The sequence below is a fragment of the Pristis pectinata genome, chromosome 24 (genome assembly GCF_009764475.1).
Source record: "Pristis pectinata isolate sPriPec2 chromosome 24, sPriPec2.1.pri, whole genome shotgun sequence".
Lineage (NCBI taxonomy): Eukaryota > Metazoa > Chordata > Chondrichthyes > Rhinopristiformes > Pristidae > Pristis > Pristis pectinata.
Window position 1 is genome coordinate 3903974 of NC_067428.1, and position 23309 is coordinate 3927282.

General features: G+C 47.4%; 1 protein-coding gene across 2 annotated transcripts in view; it reads right to left on the reverse strand.

Annotated features, from left to right (window-relative positions):
• The window catches only part of palm1a (paralemmin 1a), a 208277-nt gene that overhangs the window by 46892 nt on the left and 138076 nt on the right, over nucleotides 1-23309 (reverse strand). For both annotated transcript variants that reach the window (XM_052038046.1, XM_052038045.1), the window contains exon 4: nucleotides 4736-4866. In XM_052038046.1, coding sequence (XP_051894006.1) covers nucleotides 4736-4866 — 131 coding nt within the window. The remainder of the gene's footprint in view (nucleotides 1-4735; nucleotides 4867-23309) is intronic.

Sequence of the window (23309 nt, forward strand, 5' to 3'; positions counted from 1 at the left end):
CTTTCATGTACTGGAGGAGCTCTTTGATTGGGGGTGCAAGTGAAACTTGTGAACAGGAGAGTGCTCCAAGCATGAGGGCAGGAGAAGGCGCGTTGAGCCCCTGGATCTTGACCTGGAACTGGATCTTGTGTAATTTGTACTTCACCTCACAAGTAACAGCATGAGAGACAGTGGTGCATGAGCCTGTGTGTGCAACAGGTTACTGCCTATGTCTCAGTCACCGATGAACAGCAGGCTGTGTACAGGGAGAGGGTTGGGATGATGAGATTTGGAGCCAGCTGCTCTCCTTGGCTTATCCCTCATATTATCTATCCTACATCTTGTGATATAGGAGGTCGTTCGGCCCATTGAATCCAAGCCAGCTCTGAGCATTCCCATCAGCCCCATTCTCCCACATTTCCTTGTAACCTATTCTCTCTCATATGTCCATCAACTCTCCTACCCTCTTCCCCCCACCCCCCCTAATTTTCCTACCACACACCCACACACTCGGGGGTGGGGGGGGGGGGAGAGGTAGCCAATCAGCACAAATCAGCCCATTTTGCGACGTGGGAGAAAGCTCAGAGTCCTTGAGAGAAGAACAAGTGTGGTTGTTAGAAATATATTGTGTGGGGGCCACACTGCTTTGGCGAGCAGGTGTCACTCTGTCTCCTAAACATCTGGGATAAACCCCCCCCCCCCCCCCCGAGGGGCTTTGCTTCGAGGCAGGTTTCGAGGGATATGGGACTACTGTGGGGGAAATGGGACTAGCACAAGTAGACAACTTGGTCGGCATGGACGAGTTGGGCCGAAGGGCTTGTTTCCATGCTGTTCAACTCTATGACTCTAAGTTGTGCTGGCAGCTGCCTCTCTGTTCCCTGTGGTACCCCAGTGTTACAGTGGCAAGAACATTGCAACTAATTGCAAAGGCCAGCTGCCAGCACAAAGCTGCCATGACGGTTACCCTCCTCCTCAGAGTCAGGTCACCCCCTGAAATATCTAAGTGACTGTGGAAGGCCAGGGTTAGTCACTGAATTCGCAACCCAAGAACTTATGTTTCAGTCTCTACTAAGGGCTTGAATGGAGTTCAGATTTTAAGACCAATGGCGCAGTTGGTAGAGCCACCGCATCACAGCTCCAGTGACCCAGGTTCGATTCTTTCCTCCAGTTCTCTCTCTCTGTGGTGTTTGCACGTTCTCCCTATGACCACAGGGGTTTCCTCTGGGTGCTCCAGTTTCCTCCCCCATCCCAAAGCCAAGTGAGAAACAAAGGACTGCAGATGCTGGAATCTAGATGAAAAACACGATGATGCCGGAGAAACTCAGCAGGTCAGGCAGCATCCGTGGAGAAAAGCAGGCGGTCAACATTTCGGGTCAGGACCCTTCTTCAGGACACCAAAGGCAGGTGGTTTGGTAGGTTAATTGGCCGCTGCAAGTTGCCCTGAGTGTAGGGGGCTGGAAAGCGAATAGGGGGACTGCAGACGGCTGCTTATTGTGGACACAATGGGCTGAGGGACAGTGCAAGGAGATGATTCCCGAATGAACATGGGAGAGTCTCCTAAGAGTCTAAGGTAAAAGTGCTCAGTAGAGCTGCTTCTGACAGGCTGCAGAAGTCCTGAACACCAAACTGTGGTCACCTTATAATTTACTGCAAAAATGAGTACGTTATAAGTATTAAATTTTTTCATTAAAGTGGTATTGATTTCTCCACCACAAGAGAGAATAGATGAAAGAAGATGGTAAACTGAATATTACCAGCTCTCAGATGTCACAGAGCCTTTTAATTAGCTTGGTACAATTAATGCATTTGACACAACCACATGCACCAATTGGAAGGGCCTTTGATAAATGCGACTGTGCTGCCGAAGGAATTGTGCTGGGATTTTTATTTTGTTCATTTTTCAGGATCTGGGCATTGCTTTTTAATCACCTTGAAATGCCTTCGAGTACGTACTGGTGAACCAATGCGTCCTCGTGGTGAAGGTGCGCCCACGGTGAGGCTGGGGAGGGAGTTCCAGGATTTCGACCCAAAGCCGATAAAGGACTGGTGATATATTTCCAAGTCGGGATGGTGTGTGACTTGGAGGAGGGGAAGCTGCAGGTGGTGGTGTTCCTATGTGCCTGCTGCTCTTATGTGGCTGAGGTCATGAGTTTGGGAGGTGCTGCTGGTTTTGAGTGGGTGAGGAACTGCAGTACATGTTGTAGATGGTACACACTGCAGGCACTGTGGCCCAGTAGTGGTGGGAGTAAGTGTTTACATGGTGGATGGGGTGCCAATCACACTGGTTGCCTTCTCCTGGATGGTAGCAAGTTTCTTGAGAGTAGTTTCATGAGAGGAGGAGGATGAGGGGAGACATGATAGAGGTGTACAAAATATTAAGAGGAATAGATAGAGTGGACAGCCAGCGCCTCTTTCCCAGGGCACCAATGCTCAATACAAGAGGGCATGGCTTTAAGGTAATGGGTGGGAAGTTCAAGGGAGATGTCAGAGGGAGGTTTTTCACCCAGAGAGTGGTTGGTGCATGGAATTCGCTTCCTGGGGTGGTGGTGGAGGCAGGTACACTGGTCAAGTTCAAGGATAAGCATATGGAGGAATTTAAAATAGGGGGATATGTGGGAGGAAGGGGTTAGACAGTCTTAAGCGAGGTTTAAAGGTCGGCACAACATGGTGGGCCGAAGGGCCTGTATTGTGCTGTATTGTTCTATGGTATAGTTGGCATTGCACTCATCCTGGTAAGTGAAGTACAAGGACCAAGCTCGTGGGTGAATTTCCCAACTGCAATGACCCTTGGAGAAACCTATTGCTGGATAAAGGAGGGTTGCCATCGAGTTCAGTGGGAAAACTGCAACAAGCACCGTTCAATTTAACTCACTGCTCTTCCATAGAACAGCAACCGAAATCCTTCCATCCTTGAGATGAGCGAGAAGGGTCCATGGGAGCCCCCCCTGAATAAAGGGTGGTCCCAGCAAGCAGTCCTCTCCTGCTGTTTGTGCGATTGGCACTGTATTCTCAAGGCCTGGATATATAAAACTCTCCCTCTCTCCAGCTTTTGATGAGGAAATACCCAGAAGAGTCCAGCAGTGGAGTACCAGATGCAGAGACGTCTGGGCATTAAAGCAGACTTGTTTCATGCGAGGTGGAGGGAGCAGGCAGTGACCCTCAGCACTACAGAGCCCCTCCCCTGGAGAAAGGGTGCCCCCTACCTCCTCCCCTACTCCAGGCCCCTCTTTCTCCAGCCCACCCTGTGTGGACTGCCTGCCCGATCTCCAGGCTAGCCTGCACTCTGGGCTGGCCTGGAGTCCCCAGCACCGCTTCGAGCAGTTTGGGAAAAAAAAATAAAAAGGCTGAGGTTTCTCAAAATAAAAATCTTTGAAGCCTTTGAGGTTAGTTGGAGAAGTAATTGTCAAATCTCTTCCAATTTGCAACGAAGAGCTGAATTTGCCTCCCATTTGCTGCGGGAGGAACAGACCTTGGTGTTGTCTGCAGCAGTCAGTGGTGGGGATGTGTGGGAGGAGGGATGAGTGGGATGTATGTGCATTTCTGTAACACCTTACAAAAGATCCAGAAAGCACTTTACAGTCAAGGAAGGGTTTGTGCAGTGTAATTGCTCTTGTAACAGAGATAGTACTGCAACTAATCAGTGCTCATCGAGGCCCCATAAACAGCGATGAGTTAAATTGTTGTTTAATCTGTTCCGGTTCCATTGGCTCAGGGATAGACATCATCTAGGCCACCAGAGAGGACACTTGTTCTCTTCCTCAGATTAATACAGTAGGATCTCATGCATCTGCCTGAGGGCAGACAGGACCATCTCATCCCTAACCTACACACAGCACAACTCCCCATCTCAGCCTCCAATTATCCTTATAAGCTCAAACTGTGCTTTCAGAAGCAATCAGCCACACTGCCTCTGCTGGTCATATGTTTCCCTTAATCACTCCCCTGTTGGACAGAGTCCTCAGCTCTGATTTAAACTCTTTTTCCTTGGCATAAGGCTTCTTCACATTGCAGGAAACTTTCCTCCATTGCCTGAAGTAAACAGAAAACGGTGAACGTATGTCACAAAGACACTATGCCTGCTGCCTCACCCCTTGACCATTTACTACACCGTTCTCTCAGCTGTATGCTCTCCTGGAAGACGGATAAAATGAGATAAAAACACAGAGCAGTTAGGGTTAAAAAATAATCCCACTCATGCCTTTAGGCCTGCTAAACTGGCCCAGGTGAGTGAACGTTACAAGGCACCCAGGCCTTTTATGAGGTGACCTTCTTCTCAGCCAGAAACAGGATCAGCCTTTACTCAAAGCCATTAAAAACTTCTGTTCCGTCTACACTTATAACTTAGGACTGGAGGCATTTTAAAATCCCAGACCATGTGTTTCCCCAATTCTCTGCTTTCCAAAGAAAACCTGAGTTTACCCTAGTAGAATCTGAAAAGCTGGAATTGTCTTTGCTTCATGAATTCCATCCATAGGCTGAGCAGTTGTGAATGGAATTGAACACTGTGCAATCTCCAGTGAACAACCCCATGTTTGATCTATTCCACCTCCCTACTTTACCTCCATTTTCCCTCTGGTTTACTCCTGCCACTAGCTGGACACATCTGGGAAATGATGCTGCTTCTTTTTATGCATACCAATAACAGTATTTTGGCAACCATTTCCAGCAGGCAGTGATAAATGGATGGTGGCGACTTGGCAGATGCCTTCCTGCTTCACACTGGAGGCATAAAAACCACGGGCACACTGCCAGTTACCTCTGGATGGTCTCCTCCAACTGTTTTGTTTTGGCGTTGTCCTCCTGGAACTGTTTCTTCATCCCCTGGTCCTCCTCTGCCGCAGAAGAAGGAGTTCCCTCCAGGAGCCATCGCTCTCGCAGAGCCTTAGACTGTGTGAAGAAAAGAAATTGGAATCAGCCAGAGCTGCAGAGCAGAACAGCGACAGAACTCAGTGTCTTGTGAGTTCTGGGCTCCCTCATTAAATACGTGAGTGGAACTTGCAGTCATAATGATGGCGCAAAGCACTTGGTAGAAGGTTAGCCCAACTTACCTTTCTATGTTCAATGGGCGAGGAGTTTTGACAATCCTTCACCTTGCTCTGAGATATAAATGCACCCTCAGTTTTTGTCCAACAGATGGGTCTTGACTCAAAATCTGATTTGCTTTTGATATCCTACATTAAAATTTTTTGACCCTGTCCACAAATGCTATTGTTGTGTGATCACATCTTGTGTCAACTCTAATCTTCCATGTTACTCAGGGCCTGGCTGGGCCACTCCATTCTCAGCGCATCCATGTGCCTTTCCAAGAGCCTCTTAAACACCTCTATCGTATTTGCCTCCACAACCACCCCTGGGACCAGGGCAACGTTGGCCTTGCCCCAAGGCCATAGCATCCATCTCCCAGTTACCCCTCCTTTTTTACCAAATTGCCATATAGTTTGTTGGTTAACCTAATTTATAATTTGAGTAAAAATAGAAAATGAGAACAGAGCTTTAGAGTGGGGAGTGGGATACACCTTTTCACACTTGGTCTGGTTATCCCGAGCCTTCACCTTGGCTTTACGCTTAGCTTTCCATGGGAGCAGGACAAGGTGGCCATAAAAGTTTTAATCTCACAAAGTGCTTGGAATCTTACCTCTGTTGCATGGTTAGAGCATTGATCATTTAAATGAGGCAGTTCCCCTGGCCAGCACTTACGTTGATTTTATCCAGAAGGCCCTTTAACATCTCCCTCACCCTATTACCCACTGTAATTGCCCACCATTACGACGAGCTGGAGCTACAGTCGGTTGAAGAGCATCAGCCATGGTGTTTGAGTCCTGTATGAAACTCTCTGTATTTGTCATTTGTCCCTGATCTCTGTGTTTAAACAATACCATGTCCAAGCTCCAAATCCTGTTCAATGCAGAGCTTGCTCACAAAATGTTTCTGTGGAGTCATTTGGAGTCATTTAACATTGTGCTTGCATTTGTGTCATGCAGCCCATCAAATCAGCTCGAGCCTCACAGTTGTGGTGATGGTTTGCTAAAATAATAACATCTGGTGCAAATTACTGATATTAAACTGAGTTAAAAACCTCAATCCAGCCATCTGTTGGCACTGTGCCCATTTGTTAGCCACTAAACAAGCATGAAGGCTTCTGGTGAGATGTATGTGCATACTTTCCTCATCAACAGTATGGTCCCTGCTATACTGGCAAGGACTGGAGTCAACACTCTGCATGGCCCAATACTGAAGTCACAGTCATTTCAATCCCCTTCCCAAAACTGTACCAAGCTGAATTCACTCAGGTTACCAAGTCTACCTGGAGACTTATTAAAGGATCCCTGAATCTACCACAACATAGGCAAGGTGTTTTGCCAATACATCAAGTTCCCTGGAGTGAACATCACCAATAGCCTGTCCTGGTCCAACCATGTAGGTACCACAGCCAAGAAAGCTCACCAGCACCTCTACTTCCTCAGGAGGTTAAAGAAATTTGGCATGTCCCCTTTGACCCTCACCAATTTTTATAGACGCACTATAGAGAGCATCCTATGCGGATACATCACGGCTTGATATGGCAACTGCTCTGCCCCATACTGCAAAAACTGCAGAGAGTTGTGGACACAGCTCAGCACATCACGGAAACAGCCTTCCCTCCATGGACTCTGTCTATACTTCTCTCTGCCTCGATAAGCAGCCAACATAATCAAAGACCCCACCCACCCTGGACATTCTCTCTTCTCCCCCCTCCCATTGGGGAGAAGATATAAAAGCACATACCACCAGGCTCAAGGACAACTTTTATCTTGCTACTATAAGACTATTGAACGGTCCCCTAGAACAATAAGATGGAGGTGACCAGGCAGATTGATGAGGGTAGTGCAGTAGATGTGGTCTACATGGATTTTAGTAAGGCATTTGACAAGGTTCCACATGGTAGGCTTCTTCAGAAGGTCAGAGGGCGTGGGATCCAGGGAAGCTTGGCCGTGTGGATTCAGAATTGGCTTGCCTGCAGAAAGCAGAGGGTTGTGGTGGAGGGAGTGCATTCGGATTGGAGGGCTGTGACTAGCGGTGTCCCACAAGGATCGGTTCTGGGACCTCTACTTTTCGTGATTTTTTTATTAATGACTTGGATGAGGGGGTAGAAGGGTGGGTTGGCAAGTTTGCAGACGACACAAAGGTTGGTGGTGTTGTGGATAGTGTGGAGGACTGTCGAAGATTGCAGAGGGACATTGATAGGACGCAGAGCTGGGCTGAGAAGTGGCAGATGGAGTTCAATCCGGAGAAGTGTGAGGTGGTACACTTTGGAAGGACAAACTCCAAGGCAGAGTACAAAGTTAATGGCAGGATTCTGGGTAGTGTAGAGGAGCAGAGGGATCTGGGGGTTCATATCCACAGATCACTGAAAGTTGCCACACAGGTGGATAGGGTAGTTAAGAAAGCTTATGGGATGTTAGCTTTCATAAGTCGTGGGATCAAGTTTAAGAGCCGCGAGGTAGTGATGCAGCTTTACAAAACTTTGGTTAGACCACACTTGGAGTACTGTGTCCAGTTCTGGTCGCCTCATCATAGGAAGGATATGGAAGCATTGGAAAGGGTACAAAGGAGATTTACCAGGATGCTGCCTGGTTTAGAGAGTATGGATTATGAGGAGAGACTAAAGGAGCTAGGGCTGTTCTCATTGGAGAGAAGGAGGATGAGGGGAGACATGATAGAGGTGTACAAAATATTAAGAGGAATAGATAGAGTGGACAGCCAGCGCCTCTTTCCCAGGGCACCAATGCTCAGTACAAGAGGGCATGGCTTTAAGGTAAAGGGTGGGAAGTTCAAGGGAGATATCAGAGGGAGTTTTTCACCCAGAGAGTGGTTGGGGCATGGAATGTGCTGCCTGGGGCGGTGGTGGAGGCTGATACATTTGTCAAATTCAAGAGATTGCTACATAAGCATATGGAGGAATTTAAACTAGACCGATATGTGGGAGGAGGGGGTTAGATAGTCTTAGGCGAGGTTTAAAGGTCGGCACAACATTGTGGGCCGAAGGAACTGTATTGTGTTGTACTGTTCTATGATTCTATGATTCTTGACCTCACAATCTGTCCCGTTATGGTCTTGCACCTTTTTGTCTGCCTGCACTGCACTTTCTCTGCAACTGTAACACTTTATTCTGCATTCTGTTATTGCTTTTCCCCTGTACTACAATGGTTTCCAAATACTTTGCAATGCACTGTTGTAATGAAATAATCTGTATGGATGGCATGCAAAACAAAGCTTTTCACTGTAGCTCAGTACATGAGACAATAATAAACCAATTTAACTTAAAAGCCTTGATGATGTGGAATGTCTTCTCACGGTCTTCAGCAGCCCAGAAGATTATCATTTGATAACCACTCTATTTGCTTCCACTGGTCTCTCAACTAAGGATCCGTCTGAAGTTTGGCCCTAAATATAAATCCACGGCACTGCTTATCTGCCCCGGAATGCTGAGGCTTCTGCCGTTAGTTGACTTAGTTAAATTGTGGTCCTTTCCACAGGACTACCCATCGCAACACAGACTAAGATCCATTTCTAACCCTGTCATCATTATTGCCTGCGATCCACCAGTCAGCAACAGAATTCTGGCCACAGAGGGCCAGCACTCGTTCTTGGTAGTTCCCCATTCACGCAGGAGTTCTTGTTTCAACAGCAGGGGAGCCTGCATGTAAATCAAGCGAGGATAGATATGCCCATCAAGTGGGAGTCACTTTGCGACTTCCAATGAATGGAGGTGTTGCAGAGGTAGGATTACTCTGCTACTAGCTCGAACCAGACAGAACAGCTGTGTTTCTGCTCTGGTCTGAGAACAATCATTGCTTCCAGATGTTTCAGTACAATTTGCATCAGGAAATTAGAAATATCCTTGAATTCCAATAACAAACACATTCTAAATAACAATCAAGCAGACAAGACATCATAATCCACTATCATCAGTCACATGCTGAGTGAGTCTACAGAATAACATTCGAATACAATATTATTTAATTTATGCACATAGTGATTCTCTGCAGCAACATCTGGATATGATGCTATCATTCTGCTAGGAGTTCCATATTGATGGATTTCTTGTTTTATAAAATCAAAGTGCTGTCCTCTGTTCGATCATCACTACCTTTATGAAGTTTGGGAGCAGTAATTGGGAACAATTCTATATTGAAAACGCACAATTTTCAAGGAATCACAAGAACAGGGAGACCAAGACCACAGGTACCGAGAGGCTAACTGAACAACCAAGAATAGAAGCAGAAAATGCTGCTCAGCAGGTCAGGGCAGCATCTTGCTGGGCTTTTATCAAAACTGGGAAAATTTAGAAAACAGGCAACTTTAAATTTGTAGAGAGGGGGAGGGAGACAAAGTGAGGATGGAGACCAGGTCAGATGACACAGATCGGTTTTGATTAGGAGAATGAGTTGGATGCTTGTTAATGGCAGCTAATCTGCTGAGACGGAGCCGACATAATCACCTGCTTCACCTGGAAAGACTGTTTGGGGTCTCTGGATGGTGGGAAGGAAGAGGTGAAAGGACAAGTATTGGTATCGATATTGGTTTATTATTGTCGTTTATACCGATGTACAGTGAAAAACTTGCATACCGCTTGCACAGGTCAGTTCATTACACAGTGCATTGAGGTAGAACAGGGTAAAAACAATAACAGAATACAGAGTAAAGTGTCATAGCTACAGGGAAGTGCACTGCAGGTAGACAATAAGGTGCAAGGTCATAACAAGGTAGATTGTGAGGTCAGAGTCCATCTCATCGTATCAGGGAACCATTCAATAATCTTATCACAGTGGGGTAGAAGCTGTCCTTGAGCCTGGTGGTATGTGCCCTCAGGCTCCTGTATCTGCCTGATGGGAGAGGGGAGAAGAGAGAATGACCCGGGTGGGTGGGGTCTTTGATTATGCTGGCTGCTTCACCAAGGCAGCGAGAGGAATAGACAGAGTCCATGGAGGGGAGGCTGGTTTCCGTGATGCGCTGAACTGTATCCACAACTCTCTGCAGTTTCTTGTGGTCCCAGGCAGAGCAGTTGCCGTACCAAGCCGTGATGCATCCAGATAGGATGCTTTCTATGGTGCATCGATAAAAGTTGGTAAGTGTCAAAGGGAACATGCCAAATTGCTTTATCCTCCTGAGGAAGTAGAGGTGCTGGTGGGCTTTCTTGGCCGTTGCATCTACGTGGTTGGACCAGGACAGACTATTGGTGATGTTCACTCCCAGGAACTTGAAGCTCTCAGCCCTCTCGACCTCAGCACCATTGATGTAGACAGGAGCATGTACATTCTTGAAGTCAATGACCAGCCCTTTTGTTTTGCTGACATTGAGGCAAAGGTTGTTGTCATGACACTATGTCACTAAGCTCTCTATCTCCTTCCTGTACTCTGACTCATCATTATTTGAGATACAGCCCACTATGGTGGTATCATCTGCAAACTTGTAGTTGGAGTCAGAGCAGAACCTGGCCACGCAGTCATGAGTGTATAGGGAGTAGAGTAGAGGGCTGAGGACGCAGCCTTGTGGGGCACCACTGTTGAGAATAATCGTGCCGGAGGTGTTGCTGCCTGTCCTCACTGATTGTCGTCAGAAAGTCAAGGATCCAGTTGCAGCGAGAGTGTTACAACAGGAAAGTGCTGTATGACAGGGAGTGGTACGTGGGGACAGAAAAGTGGACCAGGGAGTCTCAAAGGGAACAATCCCTTTGGAATGCTGAAAGAGGAGGGAAAGATGTGTCTGGTGGTGAAATCTCACTAAAGACCAGTAAGATTGCAAACTATCCTTTCAGATGAAGCAACTTCTGATGCAGTCTTCTGGACTCAATATCAAATTCAACAATTTCAGGTAATTTGCTTTCTCTGTATGCATCAGAACCATACGGTTCTGAAATAGATTATCCACCTGTAATATTGGCCCAGCTTTCCCTCTCCCCTAGTACAGACTGACCTGCCGGGCATTTCCTACTGCTCTGCATTTCACAGCTTTTCCTTTGTCTGAGCTCCCTCCCTCCATCCTCATTAACCTATCAACCAGATAACCTCATCAGTAGCTTATCTCCATGGTCTCACCCTATCGGGGATATTCCCTTAGTCCAACCCACCCTCCCCCACCCTCTCTGCAACTTAAAACTCTCCCACTCCCGACCTGAAATGTTAGCTCTGTTTCTCTTTCCACAGATGCTGCCTGACCCGTTGAGTGTTGCCAGCTTTTTCCGTTTTTGTTTCAGATTTCCAATATCTGCAGTCTCTTGACTTGCAGTGTTTTAGCCTCCTTGGCCTTTTATACTGAAGAGGAATTTCTTGGCCTTTAACGGTAGGGCTTCTGGCTGTACACAGGTGACGGTGTGCAGGTTGAGCCTCTCCCAGCTCTTCCCCACCTCAGCCCTGGAGTACTGCCAGGGACACAGAAAGTACAATAACCTACAGTGCCACAACCTGTGAGCTGGTATATGGGAATAACCTCAAGAGCTCCTTGATTTGCCCCATGGACACTTTGGGCTGAAGAGCCTTCTTCTGTAAACTTCCATGAGCCTCTGATTCTGTAGCCAACAGAATCAAACAGGGAGCAGATGAATGACGGGCAAAGAGGAAATGGATTGGGCACTTTTGTAGTTGGGGACCACTACTCCACTCCTTCTAGCTTTGGGGTACACAAGCACATAAAGTCTCATGTCTCAGAGGGGGAAGGGATTGACTTCAGGGGACTAGACATGTCCATGTCTGACGTACACTGGGAACAGATGAATGAACTGGTCTGCACAAGGTGATGTGAGAGGCAGCAGTGATGAGTGGCACCATAATGGAAGGCCCAAGGCTCTGGATTATTTTACACTACAGGACAGGCCTCATATCCAGGGTGATCCATGGGCATTGACTTAACTTTGCCTCCAAGAACCTGGAAATGAAGAGGACTTAGCCATGATTGTTAATTTATCTGGAAGTTAGGGGTATCAAAAACAAGACATAGGTTTAAGGAGTTTTAAAGGGGTTTTGAGGGGAAAGTTTTTTACGCAGAGAATGTTTGTTATCTGGAATGCACTGCCAGAGGATACAGTGGAGTCAGGTACAGTCACTTTGTGTAAGGGGAATTCAGACAGATACATAACTAGGTACAAAAGGATATGGCCCTTATATGGGCAAATGGGATTAGTATAGAAGGCAAAAAGGTCAGCAGGGACATGGTGGGCTGAAGGGCCTGTGTCTGGGCTTATGGTTCTATGACTATAGGTGTGCTTGTTGTGGACCTGATGTCAGAGTGCTTGTTGTGTGGACCTAGGCCTCACTAATGTGCTCCGTTAGTCCCTTCCAACGCTGGGGACCACTTTGAAATGATCACTCTGGACATAGTGGGACAGCTGGCGAGGAGCTACAAGGACACCTGAACATCTCCTGACTCTGCTGCACAGTATCCCGAGACATTTCCACAATGGAGCACCACCTCAACACCCAGCGGATGAAGGGTGTTCTCCAGGATCGGAGAGAGCGGTGGATCAAGGTCTCCCTCTCTGCCAAACTGATGAAAGATCTTTGCTTCCTGATCCTTATTAAAAGTTGAAGAGTGAGTGTACATCTTCAAAACAGGGAGATTCATTTGAACCTTCAAACTGAATCCCTGACTTTACAAGAGAAGTGGAGCAACAAAACTATTCCTTCAAAAATGCACTGAACATGTGGTGGTGAGGAGGAGGCCCCAGGTGGTTACTCCAGAATGAGGACTAAGTTAGTGTAGGTGCAGGAGAAGCAGAAGGAGGCTACGGTCAGATGTTCTGAGGCATTTAGATGGACATGTGAACAGGCAGGGGATGGAGGGATACAGACCATGTGCAGGCAGATGGGTTTAGTTAGATTAGCATCAAGGTCAGCACAGACACGGTGGGCCGAAGGGCCTGTCCTGTGCTGTACTGTTCTACGTCTCCAAATCTGAAAGGAAGCTCCTTGCCCAGCGCAGGCATCTTGTGTGTGGTTATAGACACCTGGAGCCCCGTGAATAACAAGATCAGATAATCTCAGGGCAGGAGACCTGGGCAGTCATAGTCACAGAGCCGTACTGTCTGGAAACTTCAGTGGAAGGCCATTTGGCCCATTGAGCCCATGCCGACCATTAACCACCCATTCACACTAATCCTATTTTTATTCTCCCCACATTCCCATCAACTTCTCCCAGAATTTTCCACTCTCCTACACACCAGGGGTGATTTACAGTGGCCAATTAATCTACCAACTTGCATCTCATTGGGATGTGGAAGGAAACCAGGGGAAACTCACACAGTTGCAGGGAGAACGTGTAAACTCCACGCAGACAGCATGCAAGGCCAGGATTGAACCTGGGTCAGTGAAGCTGCGAGGCAGTTGCCCGACCAGCTGTGTCACTCTCCTGCCCCAAGGTCTAACACGTGGGCCTCCTGAGATGTGGTATGGAATTCTTCTGCAGGTCACTTTCCCTTGGGTTACAGGAGGGTCGGACATTCACTGTTCCTGAAGACTAGCACGGTGGTTTGCTCAGTACTGACTGAACTTCACAGGTTAGCAGAGAAGATGCAAGGCCTGAAAGTTGAAGTCAGCACAACAACTTGCGACTATGAACCACTTTTAATATAAAAGTATTCCAAGTACCTGACCAAAGAGAGATGAGGATTTAGCCATAGGTGCATAATAAAGTGGAGGAAAAATTCAGGGAAGGAGTCCCAAGAGTTTAGGGAAGAGGAGACTAGAGACATGGGCTCCAACAGTGGCACTGTGGAAGCGGAGAACACACAAGGAAGGAAGATAATGATCAGCTTTAGATTAGATCATTTTATTCACCCCTCAAGACCTCCTACAGCAGTTCACAGTGAACTTCCTACCTGGGTGGAAGTTCAGAACAGTGTTCCCCAACGAAGGGTTGCAAGTTCTTGCTGGTCTCAGCATGTAACACATATGATTTTCACCGTTGTCTCCTGAAAGGACATCTCTCACCACAAGCAACACTCTTCCAGCTACTGAGAAGTGTTGCTACCCAATGAATATCACATATAGCACCTAACGCAAGTAACAATGGGCTAATTGACCAATTCGTCTATTCTTATTTGGGAAACAAATATTGGCCAGCATAATTCCTACTCTTCAAATTATATTATGGGACCTTCAACACCCACCTGAGGCTCATGTCTAACAATGCTTCTAAAAGTTGGCACATCTGATGGTACAGCACTCTACACAAATATTAGCATAAATTACATGTTTTAAATAGAATAATGTACAATTTAGATAAGAGTTATTTGGTTCAATGGTTCCTAATGGTGTTTATAGTCCTGAGTCTGATGATCCTATCATCGCTGCCTATACCTCTTAATTCCCATTTTGAACACAGCCATTAACCTCTTTAACATAATAGCGTTAACAATCAAATATCAGCGTCAGACCAACAATTTCCAACCCAAAGGTGCTGGATTACCTTGGCAAATACATGTTCTTAATGCTTCAAATTTGGCAGTGAAGGGGTGCTATCCATTTACAGAGCCAATGGACACTTCCTGACTGCAGTGTAAGCATGAGCCACTTGGAGCCAGTGACTGGGGGATGCTCAGAGCTCTGATCTGCAGCTTTCCCGAAGTGGCCCCATGGGAACCCTCCTTAGTTTGGCTGAAGAGAAACACCTGCCAGTGAGCACATAGTTGGTTGTTGGCAGTCACCAGGGAAAGTTCACAACCTGGAGTCTCAGCTTCTCTGTACTCTGTCACCATTCCAAGATTCCCTTCAGTTGTTTTTGGCTGCAGATATCACTTGACTGTTTTGATTTAAAATTGCCTTAAAGGCACACTGTTGCTATGAAAAAAAACAAAGTCCTTGAGCTAGAACAACATTCCAAAACAAATGATAGCGTGCTGTTGAGTGCCGGATTGTCCCAGAGCACAGTGACTTGCTGCAAATTTCTGTGTGTCTGGGTGTGTGGGTGGGTGTGTGTGTGGGTGTCTGTGTGTATGTGTGTGTGTCTGGGTGTGTGGGTGTGTGTGTTTGTGTGTGGGTGTCTGTGTGTGTGGGTGTCTGTGTGTGTGTGTGTGTGTGTGTGTGTGGGGGGGGGTGTAGGTGTCTGTGTGTGTGGGTGTGCCTGGGTGTGTGTGAGTGGGGGGTGTGTGTGTGGGGGTGTCTGGGTGTGTGCGTGTGTGTGTGTGTGACAGGTGGCTGGAGGTGTGTGGGTGGGTGTCTGGGCGGGTGTTTGTGTGTGTGTGTGTGTGTATGAGTGTGTGTTTGTGGGATGTGTGGGTGTGGGTGGGTGTGTGCTTGTGTGTGTGTGGGGTGTGTGGGTGTGGATGGGTGTGAGTGTGTGTGTGTGTGTCTGTGTGCATGTGTGGGTGTGTGTGTGTCTGGGTGTTTGTGTCTGGGTGTCTGGCTGCCAATGGAACTTCTGTCTCCTCGTGTTTCTGGTGGGATTTATGATTGGTCCAGAGCTCTTTAATGTAAATTTTTCCTTTCAATCCCAACAGCAGTCCAATGGGCAAATTTCACCTCCGGCGAGGTTTTCCATGTTACTGGTTTGAGGAGCGACAGTTCCCATTCACTCACAGAACATCCAGGTTTCGCTAATCCTGTTGTCTCCAAAAACCTGCAAAACTTTGGGGAACAGGCAAGCTGCAGTGTCTGTTCACAGTGAGATCCGTGACCTCCTGTGCCCGTAAATGCAGCTCACACGTATTCCTGGACTGCTTGACTGTGGAGATCAGGGCAATGATTATTCTCAGTTACTCAGTTTCCCAGCCTCCAGACCATTCTGCTGATCTCTTTCAGACACTGCCCCTGTATAGCATTATCTTTTCCAGTAATCTTGGCAGTCTCCCACCAGGAGCACCTTAGAAGGTGGTTCTCAGTGGCCTCCTTGCACTAATGCATGCAGTTTGTCCAGGTGCTTCAGGGGCCTTGGCAGCACCTTCCCACACCCCTCCCACCAGCATCCAGTTGTGCAGTAGCAACACTCCCCAGTGGCTGGAAGAGTATGACATATTCTGATATGTCATTTTTAGAGCTTCCTGCAAAGATTGCACCTTCTAGGTGATATGTTAAGAACTGCGAGAACTTCCAACATGTCAACGTGGAAAGTTGTACTGAAGCCGACGACAGCAGTTTCAGCAGCTGTTACGGAGGGAAACCCAACAATATAAACCTCGCCATCAAAATTCCTGTTCCTTATCCAACATTCGTGGTATTAAGGTGACTGGAAATACTGTTTTAATGTACAAAAAAAAGGTGTGGTGCACTTTGTAAGTCCTTGCATTTTATATAGTGTTTCATGAGTCTCACGGTGTTTAACAGCCAATGAAGTGCTTTATAATCATAGTCACGCTAACAGTGAAAGGAATGCAACTGCGAATTTGTGCACAGTGAGATTCCACAGACAGCTTTGTGATAGCGGCCAGATGATTCTTGCCATGGATACAGTACGGCACCTTTAATGGGCCGCCTCCCCACTGCTGGACCAGAGCCCTGAGATCGAAGATCGTTTCCTTATCCCCAACCCTTCCTATTCTCATCTACTAAAGTCCCTGCAGTGACAGCATCTGAAAACACAACATCTAGCTCCACAGGTTTCAGTTTCTGTTTTTAAAGTCAGAAATATGTTGCTGGAAAAATCGTGCGCAAAGGGCAGTAACTATTAAGAGAAAATGAGCAAAAGTCTGTTTTAATCTTGAACCTCAGTAAGTTGTTTCTGTTGTTGACACCACCTCTACCTCCCCACCTGCTCGGTCAGCTGTTGCACCGTACTGGGTGAGCAGGAATTCTCTCCAGCTAAATATCTGTGAAGCCAGAGATGTCTACGGTGCCTGCCACAGACTCCACTTCCCGGCTGTGGCTCCCTGGCACCTGTCAGGCACTGCCCTGGACATTACCATCCAGTCACCCTGAGGTGAGCTTTGGACTCCACTACTGCATCAACAGAGCCACCAGCTTCTCCCGTGGGGACATAGTGTGACCTTGCTTCAGCCTCGTAGCTGCTATTGAAACCCTCACACATTCATGGCAAGGCTGTTCCAACACACTCTTGGGCTCCCTAAGCTACAACTCACCTAAACCACCTCATCCTGTAGTCTAAAGGACTGCAGATGTTGGAATCTGGATGTAAAACACGATGATGCTGGAGGAACTCAGCAGGCCAGGCAGCATCCGTGGAGAAAAGCAGGCGGTCAACATTTCGGGTCGGGACCCTTCCTCAGGACCCTTCAGGAAAGGTCCTGACCCGAAACGTTGACCGCCTGCTTTTCTCCGCGAATGCTGCCTGGCCTGCTGAGTTCCTCCAGCATCATCGTGTTTTACATCCTGTAGTCTACCCTGCATCAAACCTCCATCCTTGCTAAACAGCATTAACAATCATTCCATTTAAAATTTCTCATCATCACTTTCAAGTCCCTCTCCGTCTCTTCAACTACCTCAACCCTGCAGCACTTTAAGATACCCTCTGCTTCTAGGCAACCCAGATTTCCACAGCTCCCCTACCGAGGACCTGAGCTCTGAAATTCCCCTGATATACCTCTCTGCCTCTCCGTGGTTATGTAACTCTGTTTCACTGGGGTCAGCCATCCTAGCATCTTGATATCAAAATATCTTTGTGTAATGATTCCATGAAGATCACCACCTGGAAGTTGGCCTCCAAGTCACACACCATCCTGACCTGGAAATATATCGTCGCTCCTTCACCGTCGCTGGGTCAGAATTCTGGAACTCTCCCTCCCCTCCCCAACACCCACACCTCAAGGACTGCAGCGGGTCGAGAAGGCAGCTCACTGCCACCCTCTCAAGGGCAAATAAGGATGGATAAGATAAGATCAGATATCTTTATTAGTCACATGTACATTGAAACACACAGTGAAATGCATCTTTTGCATAGAGTGTTCTGGGGGCAGCCCGCAAGTGTCACCACGCTTCCGGCGCCAACATAGCATGCCCAGAACTTCCTAACCTGTACGTCTTTGGAATGTGGGAGGAAACCGGAGCACCCAGGGAGAACGTACAAACTCCTTCCAGACAGCGGCCGGAATTGAACCCGGGTCGCTGGCACTATGAAGTGTTACACTAACCACTACACTGCCATGCAATGAAGCGCTGGCTCAGCCTGTGCAGCCCACATCCCTTGAATGAATAATCACAAAAATACCCCGTTGTGTTATTTTACCTGGTACGTAAATACAACTTCTGTTGTAAATGTCAGGCCAGAGATTGGGGAAGACATCTTTGTAATTTGAAATAGTGGCATGGGGTCTTCACATTCCACCGAGAGAGCAGACAGGGACTCAAGGAGAGCACCTGTGACAGCCCAGCACACCCTCAGCACTGTACTGAACACCAGCCTCAGTTCTACACTCAAGACTCTGTTGAGCCTTCAGTCTCAGGCGAGAGTTCCAACTGAGCCATGTTGACCCTCACGTGTTCTGTAAGTGTCCAATTTAACCTGTGCACTCCAGTAGAGTCGAGTCGTAGTCATACAGCATGGAAGCAGGCCATTCGGCCCAACACGTCCATGCTGACCAGCGGCACTCACTGGTGTCGTCAACCACAAACCTGCTGGAACCTGCTCGGTTAAATAGCCAGCAGATGTCCTGCCTTTTGGTACATGGGCAGGCACGGTAGCGTAGTGGTTATTACAGTGTAATGTAATAATACTACAGCGGTAATGTAACGCTATTACAGCGCCAGTGACCCGGGTTCAATTCCCGCCGCTGTCTGTAAGGAGTTTGTACGTTCTCCCCATGTCTGCGTGGGTTTCCTCCGGGTGCTCCGGTTTCCTCCCACATTCCAAAGACGTATGGGTTAGGAAGTTGTGGGCATGCTATGTTGGCGCCGGAAGCGTGGCGACACTTGCGGGCTGCCCCCAGAACACTCTACGCAAAAGATGCATTTCACTGTGTGTTTCGATATACGTGGGACTAATAAAGAAATCTTATCTTATCGCCAGCACTGCACCGGGTGGAGGGAAGAAGAAGAAAAGACGTCAACGGTCTGGCAATATTCTGACTGGGAGGTCTCAGAGTTCGTGCTGTTCGTAGCCACCTCTGACTTGCGCCAGCATCCTCATGTTGAGACTTAGGCCTGAAATCCCTATTTAGATTCCGTGCTTTTGCCTCCCGACAATGGTTTGGTGGCGCCTGGGAATAGTTCTGGCAGCTTCCTGCAGTCCCTCTCCAGCCGTAACCCAGAATCACCATCAAAGCTACCCTGACCCCAATTTCGGAGCACTGATGTCCCAGCAAGCTCGAAACCTGTCGGCAGTCACAACACGACAAACAGCACATTAACTTCTTAGAATTATAAAAGGTTTTTTTTCCATTGGCTAAAGTGAAATAATGCAAACAGAGAGTAATTCTGGACACCGCCTCGATCTTGAACATCTTTTTCCATTTTCGCCTAATTAAACACAATCCAGCTATTGCAATGAGATGTTCTTCGAAGGCCAATGATTGGAAGGTGGATTAGGGAGCAGATGAAAAATAAATCTTGCATTAAGAATGGTTACACCCTCTGCTGAGTGATGTGTTGGAATTTAAGAGCACCCTTTGGCAAGCCCTCCTCAGAGTCCCGGGCCACTCTGCAACAGTGCAACTTGGAACTTGTTTCTAGTTAAATTAAACAACAACAAGTACTTATGTCGGGACTTTACTATAGTGACAATGTCACAAGACATGTCACAGGAGTGTTTTCAGCCAGAATCCGACAATGGGTCAGAAGACCAAATGCTTGGCTGAAGGGTTAGGTTATATGAAGGGTTAGGTTATAGGAAGGGTTCAAATGGAAGGAAGCGATATGGACAGCAGGCAATGGAATTCCAGAAATCTGGGCCAAGGCAGCTGGAGACACAAGTCATCAGCTGTGAAGCAGTGGAAAACAAGTGATGTCAAAGAGGTCAGAAATTTGGAGGAGGGCAGGGATCGGCAGAGCCACAGGACTGGGGGGAGGCAGCGTGGATATGGAGGCATGGATAGAGGGATTTGCTAACGGCGATGGGACTTTTAAAGGTAAATCGCAGCCAACCCAGTCGCAGAGCAGTTGGCCGGGAAAGACAGAGGGGACATCCACTGAGGTTGCCTCTTCCATCAATTCTTTCCTTAAGGCCCTTCAGCCAATCACATGTCCCTTACATGTGTGAATTGTTTTTTTAGGAAGCCGATTTGTCTTCAGAAAGCTTCCCAAAATAGCAGTGAGATAAAAAACCAGAAATTTGGTTTTAGTTGTATTGGTGAAAGTGTGGATATTAGGCTGAATCCCTGTACTGGAATGAGACCCTTCGCGGGTATCTGCGAAGGCAGATGGGGGCTTCATGTCTCGTGTGAACGACAGAACCTATGACAGTGCATCACTCCTACAGCGGTGCACAGGAGTATCAGCCTGGGATTTGTAGACAGGCCCCTGGAGAGGGTTCTGCCTCGCTGAGGCACGGCTGACACATCAATGCAGAGAAGGCCAGGAACGAGAGAAGACCTTGTGTGAAAGAAACCCCTCCATCGAATCAGGGTAATTACCAGGTGTACTCTCTCTCTCTCTCGGAGACCCTGGATAAAGATACACTCCTTGAAGTTTGAAACAGATATCCCAATTCTTGTGGCCATCAAGGATAACCCACTCAGAGGCTGTTAGTTAACACTTTGACTTAAGGATTCTGTGCAGCTACAGCCCCTCCAGTGGATATTTCTGGTCCCCGATCGAGTCCTTCCTGTTTCCTGTACTTCAGTCACTAAGTTATTTCTTTCCTTTCATGTAACTAGAGATAAGCAGCTGCTTGAGTCATCACACAATCCCGAATGTAACAAAGCTTCATAACTGCTTTCCTTCACTCACAGAATGTGGATTTCACTGGCAGAGCCGATGTTTATTGTCCCTCCACAGATGCATTACGGAGTGGTTTGCTGGGCTAATTCGGGGGTCAGACTAATGAGGATGGAATCACGTTTGGCCAGACTGAGGAACGTTAGGGAAAGGATGGGTTTTACAGCAATCTGGTGGTAACTTCACTAATGATTCTGGATTTATTTAATTGTTTGAATGTAAATTTCCTTGCTGATACTCAAACCCAAATCCCAGATGAATTATCCAGGACTCTGAATGCAAGTTCCGTGGCTTAAACACTGTGCTCAAATATCATCAGTCATTGCCCTTTAACCTTCTCATAAGGACATACAAAAAGGGAGCTTGGCCTCTCGAGCCTGCTCCATCATTTCATGAGATCGGGGCTGGTCTCACTCCAACCTTGCACCCTTTGCTTATCAAGTATCCATCTACCCCTGCTTCAACAACCTTCAAAGACGCTGCTTCCACTGCCTTTTGAGGAAGAAAGTTCCAAAGACTCAGGAACTTCTAAGAGAAACAAAAATTACCTCAGCTGTTTTAAATGGCTAACTCCTTATTTGGAAACAGAGACCCCCGATTCGAGATTCTCCCACAAGAGGAAACACCCTCTCCATGCCAAGACCACCCAATCATCCCCTCTCACTCTACTAAACTCCAGCCTCAGAGGATGACCCATTCCAGATACCAGTCAATATGCTTCGAACACACGATCCTTTGGAAGACCAGTACTGTATACACTGCACCAGATGTGGCCTCACCAATGCCCTACATAACTGGAGCATAATCTCCCAACTTTTGCATTTGATTTTCCAAACAATAACTGAAAGCATTCTGTTAGCTTTCTCCAAGCGCAAACTGGAGGAACAGCGCCTCATTTTCCGTCTTGGAACCTTGCAGCCTAACGGCATGAACATTGAATTCTCCCACTTTAGGTAACCCCCCACCCGCCTTCCCCACACCCACTAACCACCCCCCCCCCACCACGCTTCTTCTCTTCTTCCCTTGCCCAGCCTTTCTTTCCCTCTCTCTCCTTACCTTTGATCCATCCCCCCGTGGATCCGCTCTCCCCTCCTCCCCCGCACCTGCCTATCACTGTCTCTTACCTGCATCTACCTATCACCACCTTGTGCCCACCCCGCCTCCCCTCTTCTGTCCACCTATCACTGCTTTGCTTTTCCCTCTTATATATCGGGCTTCCCCTTTTCCTATCTTCAGTCCTGAGGAAGGGTCCTGACCCGAAACGTTGACCGCCTGCTTTTTTCCACGGATGCTGCCTGGCCTGCTGAGTTCCTCCAGCATCATCGTGTTTTTCATCCAGATTCCAGCATCCGCAGTCCTTTGTTTCTCGAATCCACACATCAACCTGGGAGGAAATCGGAGCACCCGTGGGAACCTGGTGCAAACTGCACACTGACAGCACCCGAGGTCAGGATTGAACCAGGGTCATTGCAGCTGTGAGGCAGCGGCCCTAGCCGCTGCGCCACTGTGCTGGTTTATTTTATTCAGTGTGGAACAACCCATTTCCCCTGGTGTACGACCAACAACAAAGGAAGATGATCGAAGAGCCAGGAGGGAGATCAGGAAGCACATTTCCACACTGTGCTAGGAATCTGAATCTCTCCACTGGGGGCACTTGGACCATAAAAGACTGACACTGACAGTTGAGGAAAGGAACTGATAGGTATGGATCAAAGGACGTGGAGTTCCTGTGTAGTTCAACGCAATCAGATTGAATGGGGGCCACACACAGCACTGAATGGTTAGTATTTGTCCTGATGTTACAAAGCAATTTATATTTACCTCGCAACCACTGTTGCTAAAATGGATTTATCTGGTCATTTATTTTATTGCTGTATGTGGGATCTTTCTGTGCTTCAAATGTCTACCATGTTCCAGACATTACAAGAGTAACCAATTTATTTGGTTTTAGAGTGTCCTGGAACATTCTGGGTTGAGAATGGTGCTTAGAGAAAGGCAAGGCTTTATTCCCTTCTCCTTGTTACCCTAAAGGGAATTTTTTGAACTCGGGATAGGGCTAGCAGATTCACCAGACTGATTGCTTGGATTGCAGTCTTGGGTGAGAGCTGATTACATGGATTGGGATCTCATCGATACATGCGTCACTTCTGGGATGTCAAGGACCAAGGGGGCAGAGTCTCAGAGTAAGGGGGTCACCCATATAGGACTGGGATGAAAAGAAATTCCTCTAATCAGAGGGTAGAGAATGTTTTGGCATCTTCTCCCCATGGGCGCTGTGGAAGCTCAGTATATTCAGGATAGAGGTCAATGGATTTTTAGATATTAAGGGAATCAAGGGATATGAGGTCAGAATCAGAATCAGAATCAGGTTTATTATCACTGACACATGTCATGAAATTTGTTGTTTTGCAGCAGCAGTACAGTGCAAGACATAAAAATTAATAAGTTACAAAAATAAATAAATAGTGCAAAAGAGGAATAACGTTTATGGGTTCATGGACTGTTCAGAAATCTGATGGCGGAGGGGAAGAAGCT